At 48.0% G+C, this 21,770-nt stretch overlaps 1 protein-coding gene across 1 annotated transcript; it reads left to right on the top strand.

Annotated features, from left to right (window-relative positions):
- The first annotated feature begins 227 nt into the window (after nt 1–227).
- Bpifb3 (BPI fold containing family B member 3) lies at nt 228–20,588 on the top strand. Its single transcript, XM_027420954.1, has 15 exons — nt 228–345; nt 1,116–1,272; nt 2,843–2,947; nt 3,237–3,377; nt 4,243–4,306; nt 5,242–5,302; nt 6,260–6,351; nt 6,476–6,655; nt 15,100–15,153; nt 16,535–16,705; nt 17,198–17,265; nt 18,397–18,439; nt 19,281–19,344; nt 19,770–19,846; nt 20,559–20,588. Exons 1-15 carry the CDS (start codon nt 231–233, stop codon nt 20,586–20,588), a joined length of 1,422 nt encoding a protein of 473 aa, XP_027276755.1. The 5' UTR covers nt 228–230.
- The last annotated feature ends 1,182 nt before the right edge of the window (nt 20,589–21,770 follow it).

Below are 21,770 nucleotides of genomic sequence, written 5' to 3'. Positions count from 1 at the left end.
GTTTTCCCACCTGCCAAAAGAGATCCAATGCAGGCATTGGAAGCAATGAGGGGCAATGAAATGCTTCCCCTATGTGGTGGCTAGATAGGGCAGGAATAAAGTCACACCCGGCCTTCCAGGAAGCAAAGAGGGCTCCAAAGCAGCAGTGGCACCGATGAAGAGCTGAGGTGACAGGCTGGGCGTGCAGACCTGGTAAAGTCTCCCCCCCCACGCCCCCAGGTGTGTAGCTGATGATGCTGGGTGTGTACACCTTGCTTCTGCTCTGGGGCCTGGCCACTCCGTGCCTGGGGCTGCTTGAGACAGTGGGCACACTTGCTCGGATTGACAAGGATGAACTGGGCAAAGGTGAGCCAGGGGCAGGTGGGCAGGCTGGGAGGGAGCCGGCCGCAACTGTCTGCATGAGAGACAGATGGAGCTGAGGCTGTCGGCACTCAGCTGACATATTCTGCTGTAGCCCGTGAGGACTCTGGAGGAGCCAGCAGCATACATTCTGGCTTGGCCTTGCTCTTCAACTCCTCTGGTAACCACTGATGTCCTTTCCTCTGAGCAGAGACTGGACTGTGTGGAGCTTCCCGGGGCTGTGGACAGGCATGGAGAAGTGACTGGCTGGGTCATATCCCCACCTCATGTTTTTGGGGTTACCATCTCAGGGACAGTGCAGGGCTATCCACAATGGGGCTCCTCCGCCCTCCCCTTCCCACCGCCACAGAGTCAGGCTTGGACCTCAAGGTTGGGGTTGTTTCTGTATGGACCTCAAATCCCTGGATCCACTCTCCATTCTAGCTGCAGCGTAGCCCTGGGATCCGGAGCCCAAGTTTAACTCATGGTGCTCACATCGTATTTGCTCTGACACTGGGCAAGTGTGTCCGCCTCCTTTTGGTCTTTTGTCTGTCTTCAGATGTAGGGATTGTTAGGGGGTGTGTTCATTTATTCCTGGCACTTCCTGGGTACCATAAGTGCGGCCAGTGGGAGGAGTTTCCACCCCTTGAGTGTGACATGTCAATCCTAGTGGAAACAGCTCCTGAAGCTCAAAGGAAAAGGTAGCAGCCTCGGTCCTGGTCCTCCGGGTGGAAGAAGAGTTTATTGACTCTTCCTCCTTCCCATCTTCTCTGCAGCCATCCAGAACTCACTGGTTGGGGGCCCCATTCTACAAAACGTGCTGGGAACAGTGACATCGGTGAATCAGGGCCTCCTGGGAGCAGGAGGGTTGCTTGGAGGTGGCGGTCTGCTGAGCTACGGGGGCATCTTCAGTCTTGTGGAGGAACTCTCCGGGTGAGGCCCCCAGGTCTCTGAAGGCTTCTGAAGGAAGGCTTGTCCCCACTCGCTGCTTGGAAGGGGGGTGAGGGACTGTGACCACTGGTAGTGGCAGTGAGGGTGGTGCAGGAAGGTGGTGGAAATGATGACCCTGAGTCTGGCAGGGCATGGATAGCTTCATGCCACTATCACTCAAGGGCTGTGGCTGGAGACAATTGTAGTTATTTGTTGTGTGACCCTGGGAAGATTGCTTGATTTCTCTGGGCTAACCCAGGTTTTTCTGGCTCCTTTCCTCATCTCATCTGGGTATCTGCTCAGAAGACCCTAGTCCCACTGAGCTCCTCCTCAGCCCTCTACACTCCAGGGTCTCTAGGGGACACTCACTCTGTACACACCATACGTTTCACTGGTTTGTCTTTGTTACCATAGCAGACTACAAAACCAAGGAGGGGAAGAAGTCTCATCTGGGCTGTTCATTGGGATGCCCTCATTGTATAAACAGGGCCTTGTGATAATTTTAGGATGAAAGAAATGAGCAGATGGCTAATACTTTTAGCAGAATAGTCACCAGCAGGGGTTTCTAGCTGACCCTAAGCACTGCTGGTAAGTTGGTCTACCAAATGCAGAGATGGGACAAGTGTTAACTCCCTCCATAGGCGAGTGGATGGAAACACCACAGGGAAGGTCCTCGCTGTGCTCACTCAGTGGTGGAGGAGACTGTGGGTTCTTAAAGGGGACCATGTTTGTGTATGTGACTACAGTCCATGCTGTTGGGCCATGGCTGGAGTGAATCAGGGCAGTCAGTCAGTTGAGGAGCACAGGCTTGTGATGACAGAAGAGATGGGGCCTGGTCCCATGTAGCACCTGTGTCTATAAAGGGGGCTGGCGACAGCAGATAGTCCTCAGCTTCACTGAGTTGCTCTGAGGTAGACCTTGTCACTGTCCAGGTTTTACACATGTGGACACAGAGACACAGCCGCAAGGTGATACTTCCCCAGTCATAGGTAGCCACAGAGCCAGGCTGTGAAGCACCCTGGTTGGATACCATGATATCAGGGCAGCATTAGTATGTATGCAGCAGGCCAAATAGAACCATGTATTCAGTGAGCACTCAATAAATGTTATCATTATTATTAGATTCTACATCTCTCCATACCTCTCTGGCTGAATGAGCCTCACATCGTCCTTGCTTCAAGGAGCTGTAGACTTGCCAAAGCCTGGTATTGCAGGCCTGTAAGCTGCAGGCTGAGAACCAGGAAGGAGGACTTCCTGGAGGAGGGGATGTCTGGCTGAAATCAGGAAACCTAGGAGGACTCAGCTAGCTAGAAGAGGATGCGAAGTTAAAGACAGTCAGGAATGGGTGCTCCAGACAGGAATAGTGAGAATGAGCTGGAAGGATAGCAAGAAATCTCTTGTAGGGTGCTCTCTATATGGGGCCCAATGTCACAGGCAGAGACCTAATTAGGGCCAAGGCTGCCAAACAGGATAGGGCCTCCAACATGATGACATGGACCACAGCAGGGATCTGCCAGTCAGGGTCCGCCCTGGCGTACGTAGGAGTGAGCAACCCACTCTACCCTTTCTCCAGGCTGAAGATAGAGGAACTTACTCTGCCCAAAGTGTCAATCAAGCTGCTGCCAGGGTTCGGGGTGCAGCTGAGCCTGCACACCAAGGTTAGCCTGCATGGCTCCGGGTGAGTGTGCTTCTGGGAGCCCCCATTCACCGTCCCCCCCCCATTTCCTCTACCCTACTTCCTCCCCAAGGAACTCCCATTCTGTTTGTCTTGGGCTCCACTCTATTCCCCAGGCTTCCCTGGCATTTCCCAGGCCCTCCTCCACTGCCTGAGGTGGGGAAGGGGGGAATGCAGATGCTTGGGGATCTTGCAGATCAGGCCCCCTACAATCTAGGCCCAAGGATGGAGTAGGCATGGTGAGATGGGAAGGTCTGGGAGACAGGCCATACTCATTATGGAGGTCTTGCAGTCCCGTGGTGGGCCTCCTGCAGCTGGCCGCAGAGGTGAATGTGTCCTCGAAGGTGGCACTGGGCATGAGTCCACGGGGGACACCCATCCTGGTCCTTAAACGTTGCAACACGCTCCTGGGACGCATCAGTCTGATGTCAGGGTGAGTCTCTGGCTTGGGACCGGCTTGTACCCATCCAGCATGGGCCTCCTGTCTGCCAGCTCTGCCAGAGAATGTCAAGCTGCCCTGAAGTCCCAGAGTTTATCCCAGTCATGAGAACCGAGTCACAGCTCACAACACATCTATTCCAGAGTGACGTCATTCTCCTGTCTCTAGGGTCCCTCTCAGGGCTCCCTGTCTCCCAGAATCTCTGTCCCTGCTCTCAGCATGTAAGAGCCTCAGCCTTGCCTCTGATTTGTGTGACTCTGGAACCATTGCTCCATGTTGGGGTCTCAGTGTCTCCTTCTGAGTGCATATGCAGACACCTTCACATCGTAGGGCACCCACTCACCTATCCACATTTGTGACTAGCCTCTCTCCAGGGAGAGAGCAGAGCTCCCACAGGGCAAGGGGCCTGCCCAAGGTCTCTCACACACAGATGAGGCAGGCATAGAATCTGGTCTCTGACCACTGCACTGCCCTCCCCTGGCCCACTCCTCTTCTGTCTCTCCGGCACTGTCTTCATACTAGGCCAAGCCCCAGCTCCCCGACCTTTCTGACTTAGGGTTAGTGCCAGTAATAGGTCCTCTGTAAAGGCTTTGACAAGGGTGGGGGCTTTGGGCTCCTTAAATTCCAGTGTCTGTTCTGACGCTCTGGTGGTAGTAAGCCCAGGCTGCATAGTAGGCATGTGTGGGCTCCTCTCTAATCTGGAAGTGCATAGGATAGGGTGGACCATGGTAAGGTAGGGCCAGGGCTTAAACACAGGTCCCTAAAGCCCCAGCCAACCTCATAAAAGGAAGAGACAGGAGAAAGGCAGAGCTCCTGGCCCACCTACCCTGCCATCCACCTTCATGTCTCCTTCACCCAGGCTGCTGCCCACACCGATCTTTGGGCTCGTAGAACAGACACTGTGCAAAGTGCTGCCTGGACTGGTAAGTATGCCCCCACCCTGCCCAGGCTGCCAAGGGCAGTTAGCTGACATCCCTAAGACACTGTGAGGGGAACTGTGTGGGTGGAAGCTGATGGAAAGTCTACCCTGGACTGAATGAAGGTAGCAGTGTGGCCATGGGAGAGGAGAGGACATCTCAGGTGCATCCAAGGAGGTTCATCCTGGACTCTGGGGCTGTGTGTGGCCACCTGGGGCTGTGTGCTGGAAGCACTTTTGCCAGAGACCTTGGCTGTTACTCTGGGTGGGGTTGTGCTTTGAGGTCAGAGTTGTGCTGTGGTTTCTCTGTCTACTCTTCCTTCTGGGCTGCCCAGTGCTGCAGGTTACCCCAGTAGGCTGCTTGCAGCCATTCTCCTCCCAGCGTGGACCTGGAGCTTGGGGCACCACTCTTGCCTCAACCCTGTCTTATGTGTCTTCTAGTAACTGTGACCTTGGCAGGTAGCCCTTCTTTTGTCTCTGACCCCAACTGTAGACTGAGGTGCTGGGCTGGAGTGGTAAAGCGCCTGCTTGATGCACTTACAACACAGGGTTCAGTATGATGGGTCTTTTGGATGGCAGAGAAGATGAGGTAACTGGGACTTCTGACCACAGGCCTTCTGGCTCCACACTGTGGTGGCAGGATGGACTTGTGACCATAGAAGGAATAGTTGCCACTCTGACCTTCCTCAGTGACCCCTGTAATCTCTACTGTATGCCCCAGCAACCTTTAGCACTTTTTAATGGGGTTCATATAACAAAGACAGAGATTGGATGCCCATGTGTGCCCTCCCCACCCCCATCTCCTGCCTGTCTTCACACTCTGCTTTGCTTTGAGCCTCACTGCCACAGAACCAGCAGCCATTTTGGAGAGAGGCAGCTGTCTCCTGCCCCAAGCAGGGTGCACCCTTATCTCTCCAGTGACCTCCGTCTCGTCCTGTACAGCTGTGCCCTGTGGTAGACAGTGTGCTAAGTGTGGTGAACGAACTCTTGGGGGCTACGCTGAGTAAGTTGGGCCCCGTGCCTCCTGTGTGATCCTTTCTCCTGTCTGCCTTCCTTCGACATTGAGCAGGTGGGGTACAGGGAATACTTCCTCCTTAGACTGTCCACTTCACTGTGGGGAGATCTCTGGAGAAGATGCAGACCTGGAAAGGGGTGCAAGGGAAGATGTCTAGGGAGGATCTCAGCTGCCATAGGATGAGGGGCCTCAGAGCAGCCAAATCTGAGATCTCCACCTTCCAGCTGCCACAGACACTCACTGAGCACCCAGGGTCTGTTGCTGACAGACACTCAATGAGAACCAACAGTCTGCTGCAGACAGACAGGCACTCACTGAGCACACAGGGTCTGCTGCAGACATTTGAACACTCACTGAGAACCAACAGTCTTCTATAGACAGACAGACACTCACTGAGCACCCAGGGTCTGTCACAGATAGACAGACAGACACTGAACACTCGGGGTGAGCCTCAGACAGACAGACATTCACTGAGCACCCAAGATCTGCAGACAGACAGAGACACTCACTGAGCACTTGGGGCTGAAACAGGAGGCAAAGGTTCTCTGTGGATATGGAAGCCACAGGCCCAAAGGGCTTCAGCAAGTCAGTCATGACCATGCAGCCCAGTGACTCCATCTCTCTGCTTTGTGAAGTCCTCTGTACTTGGGGAAGTATTAGAAGGCACAGGGCAGGATGGTGCTCTGGCCACACCTCCGTCAGGGAGTCTGGGAAAAAGGCATGGCAGGCATGCAGCCACAGTAGGCTTAAAAACAGAGACACAGGCTTTGTCACTCTGTGTGGCCTCTGGCTGTAGACCTCCACCAGCTGGGTGAGACGGGGTAGCAGCAGCACACAAATGAGTTCTGTGTTGAAGTTAAGTATGTAGTAGGTGATCACTAAATGACAGTGGGACTGTTCCTGGTGGCTGGGTTGAGGTCATAATGTCTGTCCTCTTTCCTGCAGGCCTGGTGCCCCTTGGGACTCTGGGGTCTGTGGAGTTCACTCTGGCTACACTGCCCCTCATCTCCAACCAGTACATTGAACTGGACGTGAATGTGAGTGTCCCAAGACCAAGGCAGCGGGGTTCATGAGGGTACCACAGAGGTGGATGGAGACTGTGGGCAAGGCCAGGAGGCTGAGCAGTCACAGACCTTCCTGTCTCTGTCTCTTGCCCGGTAGCCCATTGTGAAGAGCATAGCTGGTGATGTCATTGATTTCCCCAAGCCACGACTCCCGGTCAAGGTGCCCCCCAAGGAGGACCACACCTCCCAAGTGACTGTCCCACTCTACCTCTTCAACACTGTGTTTGGGCTCCTGCAGACCAATGGTGCCCTTGACCTAGACATCACCCCTGAGATGGTGAGTTCCCAGGATATGGGGATGCTGGGTAGGTACACTGCTACCAGACCTTGCAAAGCTGGTGCTGAATTTTTCCCATAGTCATTCATAGCCTTACTTACCTGTTCTCTGTAAGCGAGGGTTGGGCGTGTTTAGAACACACACACACACACACACACACACACACACACACACACACACACTGTTGTCCACCCTGTCCTAGAGAGAATGTCCATAATCCTTCATACCTCAATGGCACTTCTGAAGCCTTCTAAACTCAGCCCTCCAGAAAGCCACCCCCAACAGCCAGGGCTGACACAGAGAGTGAAGCCAGCCCTTCTCTTATCCTTGCACCAGATGAGCCTTTCTTGAGTGTGAGCTAATTTACACTAAAGTAGGAATGACTAACATCCTGTCTATTTTCTTAAGAGTAGATGTTAGTTGGAGCAAAATAAAAATGAAAACAAAAACAAACCCAACTAGGGTTCAGCTTTGCCAAAGGTCAATTGCACTTTTGTTCTGTAGCTTCTGGGACCTCCTTGATTTTGTGCTGGTCCCTCATTGTCCCAGTGGCTTGGAAGGCCTGGCCTCTAGAAGCCCCATCAGAGGCATTTTCTTGGTTTCAGACCTACCTGGAGCAGTGAGCTCAGAGCTATGTGGAGGCCTCACATACAGCTTAGGCTCAGGCAAGAGGGTTGACCTATCACCTTGTGTAGGGTGGGGAGGGATCTCCCCGGGACAGAGGTAGGAGTCTTTAGCTAGGGATAAGGCAGAGTCTGAAGGAGGGAAATTTGTCTATTGTGGAATATTTGTTTACATTGTAAACATATGTCTTTGCTAAGGCGCACTCTGACTGGTTTAATAAAGATCTGAATGGCTAATAGCTAGGCAGGAGGTATAGGTGGGACTTCTGGATAGAGAGTGAAGAGAGGAAGAGGAATTGAGGAGACACCAGGAGATACAAACACAAGTTGGAGGTAAAGAATGAAAGAAAGGTAAAAAGCCACATGGTGGAATGTAGGTTAAAAAATATGGGTTAATTTAAGACATGAACTAGTTAGAAACAAGCCTAAGCTATAGGCCGAGCTTTCTTTTTTTCCCCTCCATTTTTTAATTTAAATTAGAAACAAGATTGTTTTACATGTCAAGCCCAGTTCTCTCTCCCCCCTCCTCCCCTGTCCCCCACTAAAACCCTACCTATCCCATACCATTTCTGCTCCCCAGAGAGAGTGAGGTCTTCCCTGGGGAGGTCTTCAGAGTCTGTAATATCCTTTAGGATAGGGCCTAGGCCCTCCCCCATGTGTCTAGGCTGAGGGAGTATCCCTCTATGTGAAATGGGCTCCCAAAATCCATTCCAATGCTAGGGATACGTACTGATCTACTCCAAGAGACCCTATAGATTTCCGAGTCCTCCTCACTGACACCCACATTTATGGGGTCTGGGTCAGTTCCATGCTGGTTTCCCAGTGATCAGTCTGGGGACCAAAAGCTCCCACTTGTTCAGGCCAGCTGTTTCTGTGGGTTTCTCCAGCCTGGTCTTGTCCACTTTGCTCATCACTCCTCCTTCTCTGCAACTGGATTCCAGTTTAGTTCAGTGTTTAGCTGTTGGTATCTGCTTCTACTTCCATCAGCTGCTGGATGAAGGCTCTAGGATGGCATATAAGTTAGTCATCAATCTCATTATCAGGGACGGGCATTTAAGGTAGCCTCTCCACTGTTACTTAGATGGTTAGTTGGTGTCATCTTTGTAGACTTCTGGACATTTCCCTAGTGCCTGATTTTTCTTTAAACCTATACTGGCACCCTCGATGATGGTGTCTCTTATTTTGCTCTCCTCTGTTCTTACCCCTACAAAACTTCCCGCTCCTTTATGTCCTCCTCATCCCTCCTCTTCTCCCCTTCTCATTCTCCTAGCTCCCTCTCCCCTCCCCCTTTACTCCCAATTTGCTCAGGAGATCTTGTCCCTTTCCCCTTCTCTGGGGGACCATGTATGTTTCTCTTAGAGTCCTCCTTGTTGCTTAACTTCTATAGTGGTATGGATTGTAGGCTGGTAATCCTTTGCTCTATGTGTAAAATCCATATATGAGTGAGTGTATACCATGCTTGTCTTTTTTTTTTTTCGAGACAGGGTTCTCTGTGTAGCTTTGGAGCCTATCCTGGCACTCACTCTGGAGACCAGGCGGGCCTCATGTTTGTCTTTTTGTGACTGGGTTACCTCACTCAGGTATATGCCTAAGAGTGGAATTGCTGAATCTCGTGGTAGACTGATTGCCATTTTCCTAAGGAGTCGCCATACTAATTTCCAAAGTGGCTGTACAAGTTGGCACTCCCACCAGCAGTGGAGGAGTGTTCCCCTTTCTCCACATCCTCTCCAGCATAAACTGTCATTGGTGTTTTTGATTTTAGCCATTCTGACAGGTATAAGATGGTATCTCAGAGTTGTTTTGATTTGCATTTCCCTGATGGCTAAGGATGTTGAACACTTTCTTAAGTGTCTTTCAGCCATTTTAGATTCTTCTATTAAGAATTGTCTAGTTCTGTACCCCACTTTTTAATTGGATTGTTAGGTGTTTTGGAGACTAGCTTATTGAGTTCTTTGCATATTTTGGAGATCAGCCCTCTGTCAGATGTAGGGTTGGTGAATATCTTTTCCCATTCTATGGGCTGCCGTTTTGTCTTGCTGACTGTGTCCTTTGCCTCACAGAAGCTTCTCAGTTCAGGAGGTCCCATTTATCAATTGTTGATCTCAGTGTCTGTGCTACTGGTGTAATGTTCAGGAAGCAGTCTCCTGTACCAATTAATTCAAGGGTATTTTCTACTTTGTCTTCTAATAGATTCATTGTGGCTGGATTTATGTTGAGGTCTTTGATCCATTTGGACTTAAGTTTGTGCATGGCGGTAGACATGGATCTATCTGCAGTCTTCTACATGCCAGCATCCAGTTAAAGAAAGAAATGCTTTCTTTATTCCATCGTATAAATTTAGCTCAGTTGTCAAAAATCAGGTGTTCGGAGGTGTGTGGGTTAATATCAGGGTCTTCAACTCTATTCCATTGGTCTACCTGTCTATTTTTGTGCCAATAGAAAGCTGTTTTCAGGACTATAGCTCTGTAATAGAGCTTGAAGTCAGGGATGGTGATGCCTCCAGAAGTTCCTTTATTGTACAGGGTTGTTTCGGCTATCCTGGGTCTTTTTCCATATAAAGTTGAGAATTGTTCTTTCAAGGTCTGTGGAGAATTGTGCTGTGATTTTGATGGGGATTGCATTGAGTCTGTTGGTTGCTTTTGGCAAGATTGCCGTTTTTACTAAGTTGATCCTACCTATCCAAGAACATGGGAGAACCTTCCATTTTCTGGTATCTTCTTTAATTTCTTTCTTTAGAGACTAAAAGTTCTTACAATACAGGTCTTTCACTTTTTTGGTTGGCATTACCCCAAGACATTTTATGTCATTTGTGGCAATTGTAAAGGGTGATGTTTCTCTGATTTCTTTCTCCACGAATATATCATCTGTATATAGTAGGGCTACAGATTTTTTTGAGTTAATCTTGTATCCTGACACTTTGCTGAAGGTATTTATCAGCTGTAGGAGTTCCCTGGTAGAGTTTTTTGGGTCACTTATGTAGACTATCATATTATCTGCAAATAGTGAAAGTTTGACTTCTTCCTTTTCAACTTGTATTCCCTTGATCTCCTTTTGCTGTCTTATTGTTCTAGCTAAAACTCCAAGGACAATAATGAAGAGGTATGGAGAGAGTGGACAGCCTTGTCTTGTCCCTTATTTTAGAGGAATTGCATTGAGTTTCTCTCCATTTAATTTGATGTTGGCTGTCGACTTGCTGTATATTGCTTTTATTATGTTAAGGTATGTTCCTGTTATCCCTGATCTCTCCAAGACCTTTATCATGAAGGGGTGTTGGATTTTGCAAAGGTTTTTTCAGCATTTAGTGAGATAGATGATCATGTGTTTTTTTCCCCTCAGTCTGTTTATATGGTGGATTACATTGATGGATTTTCATATGTTGAACCATCCTTGCATCCCTGCCTACTTGATCATGGTGGATGATTTCTTTTGTGTGTGCTTGGATTTGATTTGCAAGTATTTTACTGAGTATTTTTGCATCAGTGTTCATGAGGGATATTGGTCTGTAGTTCTCTTTCTTAGTTGTGTCTTTGTGTGGCTTGGGTATCAAGATAATTGTAGCCTTGTAAAAAGAGTTTGGCAATGACCCTTCTGCTTCTATTGTGTGGAATACTTTGAAGAGAATTGGTATGAGCTCTTCCTTGAATTTCTGGTAGAATTCTGCACTGAAGACATCTGGTCCTGGGCTTGTTTTGGTTGGGAGACTTTTGATGACTGCTTCTATTTCATTAGGGGTTATAGGTCTATTCAAGTTGCTTGCCTGTTCCTGATTTAATTTTGGTAAGAGAAACCTATCCAGAAAATTGTCCATTTCCTTTAGGTTTTAGAATTTTGAGGAATACAGGTTTTTGAAGTATGATCTGATGATTCTCTGGATTTCCTCTGTGTCTGTTGTTATGTTCCCCTTTTCATTCCTGATTTTATTAAATTGCATGTTCTCTCTCTGGATAAAGGTTTGTCTGTCTTGTTGACTTTCTGGAAGAACCAACTCCTCGTGATATTGATTCATTGTATTGTTATCCTAGTTTCCACTTTATTGATTTCATCCCTCAATTTGATTATTTCCTGGTGTCTGCTCCTCCGGGGTGTATTGGCTTCTTTGTTTTCTAAAGCTTTCAATTTTGCTGTTAATTCTCTAGTGTGATTATTCTCCTGTTTCTTCATGTGGGCACTTAGTGCTATGAACTTTGCTCTTAACACTGCTTTCAAAGTGTCCCATAAGTTTGGGTATGTTGTGAGCACATTCTCATTGAATTCTAGGAAATCTTTAATTTCTTTTTTTTTATTTCTTCCCTGACCCAGGAATTGTACAATTGGGCATTATTTAATTTCCATGAGTTTTGCAGGTTTTCTGCAATTTGTGTTGTTGTTGAATTCTAACTTTAAAGCATTGTGGTCTAATAAGATACAGGGGGTTATTTTAATTTTCTTGTACCTGTTGAGGTTTGCGATGTTGCCAAGAATGTGGTCGATTTTAGAGAAGGTTCTGTGTGGCGCTGAGAAGAAGGTATATTCTTTTGTGTTTGGATGGAATGTTCTATAGATGTCTGTTAAGACCAATTGGGCCATAACTTCTATTGGTTCCTTTGTTTCTTTGTTAAGTTTCTTTCTGGTGTTCCTGTCCAGTGGTGAGAGTGGGGTGTTGAAATCTCCCACTATAAGTGTGTGCGGTTTTATGTGTGATTTGAGTTTTAGTAATGTTTCTTTTACGAACGTGGATGCCATTGTATTTGGGGCATAAATGTTCAGAATTGAGACTTCATCATGATGGATTTCTCCTGTGATGAGTAGGAAGTGACCTTCTTCATCTCTTTGGTTGATTTTAGTTTAAAGTCCAATTTGTTGGATATTAGGATTGCTACACCTGCTTGTTTCTTGGGTCCATTTGATTGGAAAATCTTTTCCCAATCTTTAATTCTTAGGTACCATCTGTCTTTGAAGTTCAGGTGTTTCTTGTATGCAGCAGAAAGATGGATTCTGTCTTCTTATCCATTCTGCTAACTTCTGTCTTTTTGTAGGCGAGTTAAGACCATTAATATGGAGGGATAATAATGACCATTAATTGTTCATTCTTGTTTGTTTTGGATTTGGTGGTGGTGGTGAAATTATGTGTGGGTTTCCACCCCATTTTTTTTATTTTGGCTGTTGTTAAAGTGGGATTATCTATTGCCTATATTTTTCTGGTTGTAGTTAACTACCTTGGGTTGCAGTTTTCCTTCCAGAACTTTCTGTAGGGCTGGATTGGTGGATATGTATTATTGGAATCTGGTTTTGTCATGGAATATCTTTTTTCTCCATCTATATTGATTGAAAGCTTTGCTGGGTATAGTAGTCTGGGCTGGCATCTGTGGTCTCTTAGTGTAGGTAGATTATCTATCCAAGACCTTCTGACTTTCAGAGTTTCCAAGGAAAAAGTCAGGTGTAATTCTGATAGGTTTGCCTTTATATGTTACTTGACATTTTTCCTTTGCTGCTCTTAATATTTTCTCTTTATTCTGTATATTTGGGGTTTTGATTATTATGTGGTGAGGAGACCTTTTTTTTTTTTTTTTTGGTCCAGTCTATTTGGTGTTCTGTAGGTTTCTTGTACTTTCATTGGCATGTCTTTCTTTAGGTTGGGAAAGTTTTCTTCTATGATTTTGTTGAATATGTTTTCTGTGCCTTTGAGTTGGATTTCTTCACCTTCTTCTATACCTATTATTCTTAGGTTTGGTCTTTTCAAAGTATCCCATATTTCCTGGATATTTTGTGTTAGGGATTTGTTGAACTTAAGATTTTCTTTGGTTGATGAGTCTATTTCTCCTAGTGTATCTCCAACTCCTGAGATTCTCTCTTACATCCCTTGTATTCTGTTGGTTATGCTTGTATCTGTGGTTCCTGATCATTTATCCAGCTTTTCTATTTCCAGCATTCCCACAGATTTGCTTTCTTTATTGTTTTTATTTCAGTTTTTAGGTCTTGAACGGTTTCCTTGAAAGATTTGTTGTTATCTTCTATTTTTTGGTTTGTTTTTTTCTTCTATTTCTTTAAGGGATTTTCTCATATCCTCTTTGAGGTCCTCTATCATTTTCATGAAGATGTTTTTAAGGTCATTCTCTTCTGCTTCATCTGTATTGTGATGTTCAGGTCTTGCTGGTGTAGGGTCCCTAGACTCTGGTTGTGTCATATTGGTTTTTCTGTTGTTGAATGTGCTTTTAGATTGTCTTCTTCCCATCTTTTTTTTTTTCTGATGGGTGTAGCAGGAGTTTCTTCCTCTCTTGGTGGGTACAGGACCAAGGTTCCCTTCTGGTAGACGCAAATAGTTCCAATACTCTGATGTCTGTCCTCTTCTCGTGGATGGAGGTGTTACTGGGGCCTTGGAAGTCTGTGGGTGTGTTGGATCCCACCGAGTTTAGATCCCGTGATCAGTCCCTGGGCCTCAGGTGTCCCCAAGCAGGGCTGCAGGACCCGAACCGGGAGCAGTCCCTGGCCTACCTGGTCCTAGCTTGGTGGATGGAGGCAGGACTGTTACTGGGGCTTTGGCAGTATCTGGGTGTGTTCAAGATGGCCATTTTTACAAGAGCATGGAAGATCTTTCCATTTTCTGGTATCTTCTTTAATTTCTTTCTCCAAAGACTCAAAGTTCTTGCTATAGAGGTCTTTCACTTGTTTGGTTAGTGTTACCCCAAGATATTTTATGTTGTTTTTTAGGCTGAGCTTTCATAATTAACAATAAGTCTATTTGTCATTATTTGGTGACTGGCAGAATGGAGAAAGATACACTGGGAGCCATATGTAGCAAGTCTTTTTCTGTACTGATAGCTCCCAAATAATGACACAGAAACTTATTACTAATTATGAAAGCTTGGTTTTATCTTAGGCCCCCTACTAGCTCTTATAACTTAAATTAACTCATTTATTTAATCTGCATTCGATCACATGACTCATTACCTCATCTCTCCATACTGCTCATGCTGCTTTCTCCATGTCTGACTGATGACCCATCTTCCTTCCTCTCTAAGTCCTCTTTATCCCAGAAGTTCTGCCCAACATCTTCCTGTCTAGCTGTTGGCCATCCAACTCTTTATTAAACCAATCACAGTGACACGTCTTCACACAGTGTAAAGGAATATTTCATAACATGTGCCACTGAATGACCCATGGCTGGGGCTGTGAGCATTGTGGCGAAAGGTCCTCTCAGAACACATCTTATGTGTTGGCTGAGCCTGAGAGTGCTCCTGGAGCCCTGGGGACAGAGTGTGGGCAGATCTGTTCTGATCTGTCCATGTGGGGTCACTATTGCTTAGCAACCTGGTAGGACCATGGTGACCACTACTACCTAGACACCCCAAGGGGAGAGGTATGGGCCCAGTGTGATCACATTTCCTAACATTTGAGCTAGATCTAAAATGAACCTCTTGTCTTATAAAGCCTGGAAATGGTCCTATTCATGAGTGGTCACTGGGGTGATGGATAAGAGCATCTGGGGCCAAACCTGTACTTTCTGATATGGTCTGGCAGTAATGACAGGGATCTTATAGCAGGGGCCCAGTTGTACATCCTGCGCAGCCTGGGCTGCCATTAGCTAAGGATAGACCCTGGGCAGAGCTTTAGCATTCCTTGTATAAAGTGAGGGTAGTCTTAGCTCTGCTACTGTGCAAGGGAAGCTGGGACAAGCTCTCCACACAATCTGGTGCCCGGTACAGGGTCAGGCTCAGTCATCACTGAATAGGTGGGAGTGTCTGTAGTGAGCAGAGGTGGGGGGGGAACATACTCTCCTGTCTTGCACATGTGCCCAGGGATTCCTTCCTTCTCCACCAACCTCTTGTTTGCTTTTATGTCCAGGTTCCCAGAAATATCCCACTAACAACTACCGACCTGGCAGCTTTGGCCCCTGAGGTGAGTGGCCCTCTTAGGGTTTGCATCAGTGTAGCTCTTTCCACACGAATCTGAATGGACTCCAGAATCTTTCCCAGAGTATCTCCCTAGATACCCATGATTAATATTGAGTCCAAATTCATACTGAAGTGTGGAGTACAAACAACTATATCATTTCCTGATGGCACAACTGGCTAGGGAAGGAAAGAACCAGAGTGTCCCAGAAGCCACCTGAGTTCAGTGGTCACAGCCCTTCCAGTAGACAGAGAACAAGAGTCTTAACCAGGCTACTGATTGCTGTGGTCCTTCCAGATACCTTCCTTCCAGTTAGTTACTTGGTGGATACTCAGTAGAAGGAAGCATACAATTAGAGCATTCTGTGTGTCCCAGTGACACCCAGCCTTTGAGAAGGGATGGAAATCAGGATAGCCCAGCAGCTTAAAACAGAGCCATGCCCACCCTCACCCAAGACACTCACATGCTGAAATCTGAAGGCCAGTGACCCAAGCCAAAATTTCTGAGTTACTGAATTATTAACACAGGGACTCATGAGATCCACCCTCAAGGGCCCCCCAGAGCTGAAGATGTCCCCCGCTCTTGCTCTTCTCTGTCCTGGAGAGACAAAGGAAAGGGTCACTAATAGGTGGGGATAACAGACATAAGTACATAATCCAAGGGCCCATCTTCCCTGTAATTCAGCTGAGACTAGACCCACCACTATCCAACTGGAAGAATCAGAAATCACACGATGTTGAAATGACTACTGTTACTTTAGGGATCAGCAGCAGTGTCTTAAAGGGGTTGACCAGAGGGACAGACGATGCATGTGGCTGCTGAGCTGGGTGTGGAGGACAAAGTCTGTGAGTCCATGAAGGGGATGGTTCCAGGCAGCCTCAGGGAGCAAGGGGGGACATGCACCTCTCAGAGTCTCAGGGCTGAAGGGCAGAGGAGGCTCAGGAGAGGAGAGGCCTGAGGCTGGACACTCAGGAGAACCTCTTGAAGGAAGGAGGAAGGTGCACTAGGGGTTGAGTGGTAGAGAACAAGGAAGGCCCTCAGGTTGCAGCAGGTTTTGTTTTTTTTATTTTGATACAGGGATGCAGGTAGCCCAGATTGTCCCTGACCTTGTTATTTACCCAAGGCTAGCTTTAATTCTTGATCCTTTTGTTCCTATCTCCCAGCTTGCTTGGGGAAGGTTTTGTCTGAGCATGAAGTCTGATTTGGTGGCCCCACAGATTAGGGTCTTGCCACCTTGATGGGGTCAAGTGCCTGCTATCCTATATCATGCTGTAACCTTGATGCCAACCTTTTACCCAGTGTGTTTGCTGACTGACTGGCTGACTGTTTCTAATACTGGGCATCTAAGCTGTCATCATGCCCTCTTCTCCTTTCTTGTTTCTCCCAGGTCCTGGGGAAGCTTCCCCCTGGTCAGAACCTCCTGCTCTCACTGCGGGTGGCAAAAGCACCTATGGTCACGCTGCAGAACAAGAAGGCCACAGTCTCCATCCCAGCGACCATCCATGTGCTGTCTTCTGTCCCTCAGGGAAGTCCTGTAGTTCTCTTCCAGATGAATGGGGTAAGTGGTTGAGGGGAGAGTGGGTAGTCCCATGTAGCACAGCAAGACCCCCCCACATCATCTCTGAACTAAGTCTAACTGTTTAGTCAGTTCCTACCAGCCCCTAATCCTTCTCTAGCCCAGTGGGCCCACACTGTTTCCTCAAGTCTTGGGAGTTGTTCCTCAATGGCCTGCCTCTGCTCAGTGTCTCCTGGAGAACCTGCTGCCTACCTCAGCCTGGTGGTCCCAGCATGTCTTGTGCTCTACCTGCCCTGCCTGTCTCCTCTGCTATCTTCCTAGGTTAGCTCAAATGCCCTGAGGGGTCTCTAGCTCCCCCAGGGGTTAAACAGTGGGTCTCTCCAAGTTCTGCAGCCCAGAATGCCCGCAGCTCCTGCAACACAGTAGGAGCAGAGCAGCCCATGGCAGGGATAGTCAGAGGTTCTTCTGACTTCTAGGCAACTGTCCCTAAGCCTTTCAGAGTCAGGAAAAACACCCGCCTTCTCTTCTCCTCAGGTTATGACTCTAAATGCCCAGCTGGCTCCATCCAGCACCAAGCTGCACATAACCCTGTCTCTGGAACGGTAATGTGGGGTTCTAGGGTGACCTTGTCTCTCCCTCTAGATACAAGGATCAGGAACTGGCTAAAATAAGGGTCATTTTGTGGGCATCACTGAGCTGAGTATTTAGTGGATTTGTCTCACCTTAGGGCCCACAGGGAGGGGACGTGGTGATCACTACAGATCAAGCAGTAGGGCTCAGAGTAGGTGACCCTGACAAGCCCCTCCACTGCTCCCTACTCTAAGAGACTAGCCCTGGCAGCGAGCCTGCCTCAGGACACAGAGGCTGCACCCTGTGCTATCAGCCCGAGGCTGACCACTGGTACAGGAGCCCCAGAGTACTGGCAGATGCCTCTGCCTCCTATAGGACTCCTTCCTTAGATTCCTCATTTCCTGCCCTGGGTTAACTGGGCATCCAGAGAATCCAAGCAGTCAAAATGAAGGCAGAAGACCATTCTCATACTTTCACACACTTCCCAGCACAGCACTTTACAATTTGTAAAGTTCACTGTAGCCTAGACTCAAGCATTGGAGCTGTGATCCAGGCCTCCCTCTCCATCTGGTGCTATGGCTATGATGAGGTCTGTCTGCCCTCTGTCCCAGTGGTAGAGATTTTCCCAGATGTCTTTGAGATTTGCCTGTCCTGAGCCACAGCGCCCGTATTGCACTCCCTGCTTTTGTACCCACAACTTCCCCGTGGTTCCATTGCTGCTCCCCTCAATCAGGTCCGCTGCCTACTCATCTCTGCCTCCTGGTGGCAGTTCATGCCACAGCACTCCAGAGGTGAAGATAGAGGTCTAGGCTTGCCCCGGCGTACACCGCCATTAGTGAGCACCTGCTGGATGCAGACTGGTCCATGTGCAGTGTCAGGCTAGGGAAAGACCATTCATACACATGGGCAGCTGTGAGTCCCCTAGGAGGGATCTGAAGGGAGGTCTCAGAAGGGAAGTGAGGGCCTCTCAGGCCATTTCACAAGGAGGAAAACAGAGACCCCGGGCCATGGCTGGAGAAACATGAATAAGGCCCTGTTTCGTGCCCTGTTTTCTGTCCCTGGAAAGCCATGATTGGGGTTGGCCAGGGTAAGCTAGGCAAACACCTCTCAGAAGGAAGTGAGGAGCAGCTGGGATCTCTCAACATTTCTCTTTTCTCCGCCAGGCTGAGTGTCCAGCTGGCCTCCTCATTTTCCCAACCTTTTGATGTAAGTGCCTGGGAAGAAGGAGCTTGGCAGAGGGCAGAGCATTTGGGTGGGGAGTGGGGGCTGAGTCAAGGTCATGACTGCCTCTGTGTGAGCCTAGCTCAAGTAGATCAGAGGTGGAGATTTGGGCCTGAGTCAAAGACATGGCTGCCTTTGTGTGGATTCAGCTCCAGCAGATCAGAGCAGAAAAACAGAGGAAGTGTGCTAGTGTTCATGCCTGTGTTTTGCTGTGCGCCTGTGTTTGTGTGTGCACGCATGTATGTGTGTTTGTGTGTGTGTGTGTGTGTGTGTGTGTGTGTTTGTGTGTTTGTGCACACTGATTATCTTAGGAAAGCCAATCCCGTGTTCTTCCAAGGTCTTCAAGTATTCCAAGGAATACTCACACTGGTGAACATTTAAAGGCTCACCAAGTCCAAAGATCTGGAACTTCACACAAAGTATTGAGCCCAAAAAGTTCTAGCATTTTATAGCCCCACATAACCCCAAGGCTCCTGTTTCTCACAGACTTCTGAGGTTCTGAAATCTCAGAGACAGTCTCAGGTTCTAGAATGTTCTGAGGGCTCCTATACTGTCTAAATTCTAAGGTCAGACCTCACATGATTTTATTGGAGCTAGGCAGATTTCTTTTTCCCTTTCTCAGGCACAATTATTCTAACCCACAGAATCTTCCAGAAGGGAATGTCATCTAAGATCCTAGGCTAAGGGTGAAGCCTGCATTAAACAGAGTCTCCTTTAGTGTTATTGCATAGACAGCCCAGTCCCGGAACTGTTTCTTTAGGCTTGCTGGAGGCTTCTAGGCCTCTTGTTTCCCATGAAATCCCTCCCACACCATCCTCTGTTGCAGGCATCCCATCTAGAAGAATGGCTGAGCGATGTGGTCCGGGCTGCCTATGTGCAGAGGCTCAATGGTATGGCTAAACTGGAGACTGATTTACTCCTCTTTCCCTTGCTCCAGTGAGACTTCTGAGGCCAGAGAGATGCCAGTGTTTCCATTCATGCAGCGATGACCAGCACATTGTGCTCTATTCTGGGCTTCTGGAGTTAATCTCACCTGGGCCCTATTTAAGTGCCCGTAGTCCAGTGGGAAGCAGCCATATCAGCCAGAGATGACACAGGATGCAGGGACTGATACCTCTAGGAGGTGTGGCTGAAGGGGAACCACAAATGTGACATATAAAAGACAGGTCTTGTCTTGTTTTGTTTGGGTATTGTGGTGAGGTAAGTAGGAATTTGCCAATGAGAAGCTGAGCTCCCATAGGTAGAAATGTCTGTCTATCATCAGGTTCTTGAGACATCCTCATCTTTTTCTTCAACCACATTTTTTTCTTCACAGAGCACCTGGAGGTTGGGATACCCCTGCCTAAGATTCTCAATGTCAACTTTGCCAATTCAGCAGTAGCTATCATTGAGGTAAGCTTCCTTCTCCGTGGATGTGCTCCTGATGGCAACTTATGCCTGGAGAGACATGTTTGACATGTCTGAGGGGCATGCCCTGCCTCACCTTCTCAACTGCCTCTGTACCATTTCTATTTATCTCAGAGAAACAAAAATTACATATCTCAGAAATAGCTGATATATAGTACATGTATTTTCACCTTTTCCTTCCTTGTCCATAACAGACATTGTCAATCATTCACAGAATTCTGTTGAATTATGATATGTCTGACCTGAAGAAGGAACCCCAGATATACTCACAGAATCACATGTTTTTGGTTCACAGATAGCAAATACTTGTTCTGACCTTCCCTCATCTTGTGCCCATGGCAAGCATGGCTAATAGATTATGACATTCCCACAACACAATTTTTTCTTTTTGGCCACAAACCTGTTCAAATCAGCACACCTCTGAGTCTTGGGATGGGAGAAAGGAGCAGAACAGGGGTTTCTGCACCTATTTTAAAGCTGAGGATGAAAGCCCAGGGTGTCACAGTTGTTCAGCATGTTATTAGTAAAAATGGCCCTTGAACTTAAGTCTGAGTCAACAACCTGACCCACACCAGACACAGTCACCGGCTCACCCCTCATTTAATGCTGGGTCTCAGAGCAGGCGACTAGGCATGAGGTGAGGCATATATTCAGGGCTCAGGCTTGGAGACCTAACTGAGAATTCCTGTTCTTGCAGAATGCTGTTGTGCTGACTGTAGCACCGTGAGGCAGTATGGCTACAGCTCTTCCTGTTCACGTTGGAGTCCTGTCTGTCTGCACTCAGTTTCCCTCCCAGTCTCTAGCCTGCATTAGTAACACCCCTTGTCCACCTGGGCTTACCTTGCCTTCTGTCCCTGTGGTTCTGCTTCTTTGGGGGTGGGGAACGGCTGGGCAGCCACAGGTCCACTTCAGAAAGCACACAGCACCTTGGTTCAGTCCCAGATTCAATAAACTGGTCCTTGGTCTTGTGCCTGCCTGCTGGTTTGTTCCCTAATGACACAGGAGCAGTGTTGGTCCTGGTCTCCAATGACCTCCCTCACTCTAAGCAGGAACTATAGAGAGATGAGGGGACCTAGAATGCTGTGTCCCAACCTACCTGGCTGGCTTGGGCAGCCTCTGGCCCTTGTCATGTCTTCCTGATTTTTCCTCTCCCTGTGGTCCATTCCCCACTCTCCCTCCTCCAGAACCAGTGTCTCTGAGTTTTGGACACTTCTCAGATGAGTATATGAGCTGAATTTTGAGGGGTGAATAGGAGAAAAGGAGCTGGAACTCCATGAAGCAAGGCTGAGTGAGGCTTGCCCTGCCCTGGAGAGATACCCATTGACCTAGGAGAAGACAGGGATGTTCCTAGAACAAGAGAGCACTGCCAAATGCTCTTGACACATGATGTGGTCAGCTTCATTCACCATGTGACAACTCTATAGCGTTTCTTTAGGCTCATGCTTTTGGAGGTTTCAGTCTGTGGCAGGCTGACTTCCTTGCTCTGAACTGCATAGGAGGCAGACAAGGTGCTGGGGGTGTGTCAGGAATTCCTTCCTCCTCCTTTCTGTCCTGTTGCCTGGACCTCCAGCCTATGGAATGGCTGCACTGCTCACATCTGGGAAGCTCTCCCCTGGAGTTCACTGCTCAAACAAATTCATTACTAACAAAGAAAGATTAGCAAAGTAGGCTTTACCCAATGCACATGGTAGGAAGCTGCCCAAGCTCCCACTCAGGGGTCCAGGCTGCCTCCTTTTGCAGCTAAAGGGGCTCAGTGCCTGGCTGTGGGCTCTGTCTCCATCCCATATTCCCATATGTGCTGACTGAAATAGGATCTAAGAATGGCTGGTTTACAAGGATCAGGAATTTACTGGCTCACTGTTCTAGAGGACAGGACATCCAAGATGGAAGGGCTGTTGTCTGCTGGGGT

Source organism: Cricetulus griseus, chromosome 6, assembly GCF_003668045.3.
Source record: "Cricetulus griseus strain 17A/GY chromosome 6, alternate assembly CriGri-PICRH-1.0, whole genome shotgun sequence".
In the NCBI taxonomy this organism is placed as follows: Eukaryota; Metazoa; Chordata; class Mammalia; order Rodentia; family Cricetidae; genus Cricetulus; species Cricetulus griseus.
Note: the sequence above shows the minus strand (reverse complement) of the source record. Positions and strands in the feature narration are given on the sequence as shown.